This window comes from Sinocyclocheilus rhinocerous, unplaced genomic scaffold (genome assembly GCF_001515625.1).
Source record: "Sinocyclocheilus rhinocerous isolate Xijiao unplaced genomic scaffold, SAMN03320098_v1.1 scaffold257, whole genome shotgun sequence".
NCBI lineage: Eukaryota > Metazoa > Chordata > Actinopteri > Cypriniformes > Cyprinidae > Sinocyclocheilus > Sinocyclocheilus rhinocerous.
The window spans coordinates 1,803,151-1,807,579 of record NW_015634026.1 but is presented as its reverse complement, the minus strand read 5'-3'; the positions used below and the strand labels follow the sequence as shown (position 1 = coordinate 1,807,579).

The 4,429-nt window shown below is 36.4% G+C and overlaps 1 protein-coding gene across 2 annotated transcripts in view; it reads left to right on the top strand.

The window, feature by feature from the left end:
• Positions 1–2,074: 2,074 nt before the first annotated feature.
• The window catches only part of LOC107745207 (IGF-like family receptor 1), a 4,534-nt gene continuing 2,179 nt past the window's right edge, over positions 2,075–4,429 (top strand). Inside the window, exons 1-5 of one of the 2 annotated variants that reach the window (XM_016559064.1) lie at positions 2,075–2,249; positions 2,584–2,776; positions 3,024–3,081; positions 3,247–3,445; positions 4,073–4,162. In XM_016559064.1, the coding sequence (XP_016414550.1) occupies positions 2,144–2,249; positions 2,584–2,776; positions 3,024–3,081; positions 3,247–3,445; positions 4,073–4,162 (646 nt within the window). In that variant the 5' untranslated portion in view covers positions 2,075–2,143. Of the gene's footprint in view, positions 2,250–2,583; positions 2,777–3,023; positions 3,094–3,246; positions 3,446–4,072; positions 4,163–4,429 lie in introns of both variants that reach the window. The other variant, XM_016559063.1, reaches the window with a different exon arrangement.

The following is a 4,429-nucleotide window of genomic DNA, read 5'->3' as shown; positions in this document are numbered from 1 at the left end:
TGTTGCTGCCGTTACTTCCGTTGGTCATCACAGCATCTGCCAAATAAGAAATAAAAAAAAAAAGCACAAGAAAAGCTTGACATAATTTTTTACTTTAATTACACTCCATTAATCGCATCCAAAATAAAAGTTTTTGTTTACATAATATGTGTGTGTATTTATATATAGATAATAAATATTTACAGTACACACATGTATATTATAGTGTTGTTATGGACAATTTATTGTTTTCATTTTACTGTCATTGTCACAGAAATCAAATTTTAGTGCAACATTTGCATGTAGATAAAAAAAATTAAAAAAAAACACAAGGGGCCCCGGGTGGGGGGGTTTGCTCTGCCCACACTGTCCCACAGAAAACCCGCAGTGGGCCGCGCGGGCATGTTTGCTGGGTAAGTGATCAAGTGCTTAGGTTGTTCCAGTTCAGCACATTCCAAGGTTTCCGCCAGAAGTGGGCACTCGTGCAACGTAATCAATGACGTACATCCAAATAAACGAGACGGAGGGAAGTTTGCGAGTGAAGGGCATAAAAAATGGACTGGAACGCAGCCCAAGAAGATGCATCGAGGCAAGATGAATGTAGAGCTGCTGGTCTCATTGGTGTCTGAACACAAAGGGCTTTATGACAAACGCGACAGCGACTACAACAATCTCGATAAGAGGGAGTTGTTATGGAGAGGAATTGCAGATCAAATAGGATTCGATGTTTACCGGGGTATTCCTGTTTTTCATTATAATTAAGTCTGGCTTTTATGCTAGGGTGACCATACGTGCCATTTTCCCAGGACCCTGGCCAGGACGCGTCCTGGGAAAATGGCACGTATGGTCACCCTATTTTATGCAGCATTGTTTACACTGAATTTTGAGCAGACACAGAGCAACCTTAACTTGTCTGTGTAAAGATGCCTTAATTAATCAACCAAATAGGCCTATATATGTTTTGTAGCTTAATTGGCATAACAATTTATTAAGTAAATAAATAAGAGAGAGCAAAACACATAAAAAGTAAAATAATCAAGTCAAGACTTTATGGGACTACTAGCTATTTTGACCAAGGCTAAATTAAAATAGAAAATTACAAACTTTTATTTGTTTCCCAAAAAATTTAGTCTTACCTATGTAGTTTGATTCCAGCAAGAGCACTGGGCAGCTGGTCTCACAAGCAAGTACTGAGAACATCCTGAATGTGTCGACTATGGACATCAAAGTTAATCATGATCATCTTTTAATCTAGTAATCCAGGTGTCTCAACAGACAACAGCAGAAAGGACAGATCAGTAATGTCATATAGGGATGGGCCGGGCGAGACCTCTTATATTATTTTTCGATCCGATACCGATATTTTCAAGCCCATATCGATATCGATACGTCTAAACTAAAGAAGCATGTAATCAGTAATTATACTCAGCATCCATATAATGAGCATGATTAGCCCTCTATCAGGTTACACCGTTTTGAGGTAAGGGAGACTGATAAATAAGATCAAAAGATGAAAGTAAAATCAAAAGCATTAACTTGATGTTGATGTGTTAAGAGAAATATAGTTGTTATACTTTAATTGTTATTGTAATTGTTTAGACATTCTCTGTGAGTAATGTTTTCTCAGAGTAACCTACGGTGGCCGAGAAGTGCAAAGCAAATCACAATTCTGAAAATAAAATAACAAATTACAAATGCAAATGCAAGTCTAAAAAACAAAATAACAATTCAGAAAGCAAAACAACAATTCAGAAAACATTATAACAAGTCAGAAAACACAATGACAAATTCGAAAACAAAATAACAAGTCAGAAAACACAACGACAAACCGGAAAAGGTTGTGTTTTCTGACTTGTTATAATGTTTTCTGAATTGTTGTTGTGCTTTCTGAATTGTTATTTTGTTTTTTAGACTTGCATTTGCGTTTGTAATTTGTTATTTTGTTTTCAGAATTGTGATTTGCTTTGCACTTCTCGGCCACCGTAGTAACCACTGTGTCTGAAATGTATGCATAAAGGTTTAATTATGACCTATAGTCAGTGACTATAAATAAGTCTAGTCACTGCTAAATTTACAACCCACCCAACTCCTTCCCTTCAACTCACAGCTGGTTAGGTTCACAGTCTCTCAGACGTTATCTCAGTGCAGCCACGTCAAGGACTACATGAAATCAGCCTCAATGACTTCAGAGAGGTGTATAGAAGGGGCATTCTTTAATCGTTCTCTGTACAAATGTCAGCGATGTGAGACTAAATATGAAATCATAAAAGGTAAGTTTTAAATTCTGTGTTCGATAAATCACCTCTTAGTCCATATAGGCTACTTGTAACTTGAATGCGAATTACAGGGCGAATTCAAATAAATTGGGACACTTTTTGGCATTGAAATGACTGGGAAAACGTCACAATTAACCTAAATTAACTCTAAAGGTAATTTTCATGTCGCAATGTGTCATTTCGTACAAAAATTTTTTTGACAAAACTGATCGCCACTGTGTTTCATTCCTCAAGTGAACGCTGTCTGCAACCAAACAGCATATTTTGCTTTACCCTACTGGTAAAGCAAAATGCACGTTTACAAATCATTGTTCTGTTCTGAGGGCAGGATACGAATTTACTGAAAACTGCGGGTGGTCCGACGAGCAACAGCAGATCGAGTCACCTTACAGACCATGCAGAGCTGGGACATTTAACGATGGATCTCAAGTCATATGCCAAAACTGTCGCTCTTGCCCACCGCCACAGTTTACTGCGTCTGTGTGCAAAAACACTTCGGATACCATCTGCTGTAAACAAAGGTACGTCTAACTTTAAATTTTATTCAGTTATTTTTTTACTACTATTATTTTTTTTAAGAGTAATTTCGTAATGAATGCATTGCTAATTTAAGCTCTGAAAATCGAAAGCCAGTCCGAATGAGCGGTTTGCTTTATTCAATTTGATTATATAAAAAAAGTGAGCTTTAAATCTTGTTTGTCTCTTTTATTCCCATGTATGGATATTATTGGAAATGTTACTTGATATTTTTTTTTTTTTTTTTTGCAGAGAGCAGTTTTTGAATGGAAAATGTATCCCTCAACCGTCACAGACCACAAGGATAACAGTAATAACGATTGTTTTAACTTTTCAAGCGTTTCTTGGAGTCAGCTCTCTCTTTAATGCTTTCTCATCTAAGATAGAGAGATATTAGCTTAAACTTTCCAAAAATGCATTTTAGTGCTAAAGAAAGCTTGACAGGCCTAGTTAACAGTGCAAACTCTTTTTTTAGACTGCGAGTACGACTGTCCACAGCTCTGTTGCCAACTCAAGCCCCTCTCCCAGCCCTCAAAACTTTCCAGACCCCTCTCCAAGCCCTCAAAACTTTCCAGGCCCCTCTCCAAGCCCTCACAACTCCATTCCAAGCCCTCAAAGCTTTATGCCAAACCCCTCTCCAAGTTCATATGAAGGGTCTCATTCACATTTCATAGGTATTGTTTTGAATTTCATTATTCTTAATCTACATTGGTTTACCATATATTATTCAAAAGTTTGAAGTCTGTGAATTGTTTGTCCGTTTTGGGGGGGGGGAAGTCTCTTATGCTGGAACAAAAGTACAGTTCAAACAGCAATATTGTGAAAACATTACTACAGTTTAAATCTAGTTTTGTATTTGAATAAATTTTGAAATGTAATTTATTTTCCATGATGGCAATGATCCTTCAGAAATCATTCTGATTTGCGAAATATTTCATATTATAATAAATGGTGAAAACTGATTAATATATTTGTGGAAAACCGGATACATTTTTAGGATTCTTTAAAGGAACCGCATTTATTCAAAATACTTTTTTTGTAACAATGGAAAAGACTTTACTGTTACTTTTGATCAATTTAATGCATGCCTGCTGAATTGAAGTATAAATCTTACTGACCCCAAACTTTTGAATGGTATTGTACATATTTACAGTATATCACCAACCAAGTTGCATGTTAAAATTTAGCCTACTCAGTTTGTACATTTTATGCATACTCCAAGTAAGAGAGAGATAGAATATGCTGGCTTTGATGCTGATCAACAGCAGATGTGATGGTTTGTTTTCTTGTGCATCTTTTAGGGATCTATGTATGTTTTGGGATTTTATCAACTCTCGCTCTGGCGTGTCTCTTCCTGTTCATCAGAAGGAGGACTAAACCTTTCAATGAAGGTCAGTCAAACATAAAGCAAAAGGAGGCAGGAAATAAGAAGGAAATCCTGCAGGTTTCATAATTATTAATGTTTCCTGTTATGACCGAGTGAGACTGATCCAACATTTTAAAACGAGCTCTTTAAAGACTTTCATCTCATTGCTAAATGACATCAAGAAATGGTTGATTCGTAGTTTAACATGATGACACAAATAGTCTTTCATAACCACTGTGACTTTATCAAAACATTGCTCTGTTTGTTTGAGCATTTCAACACACTGACTCCA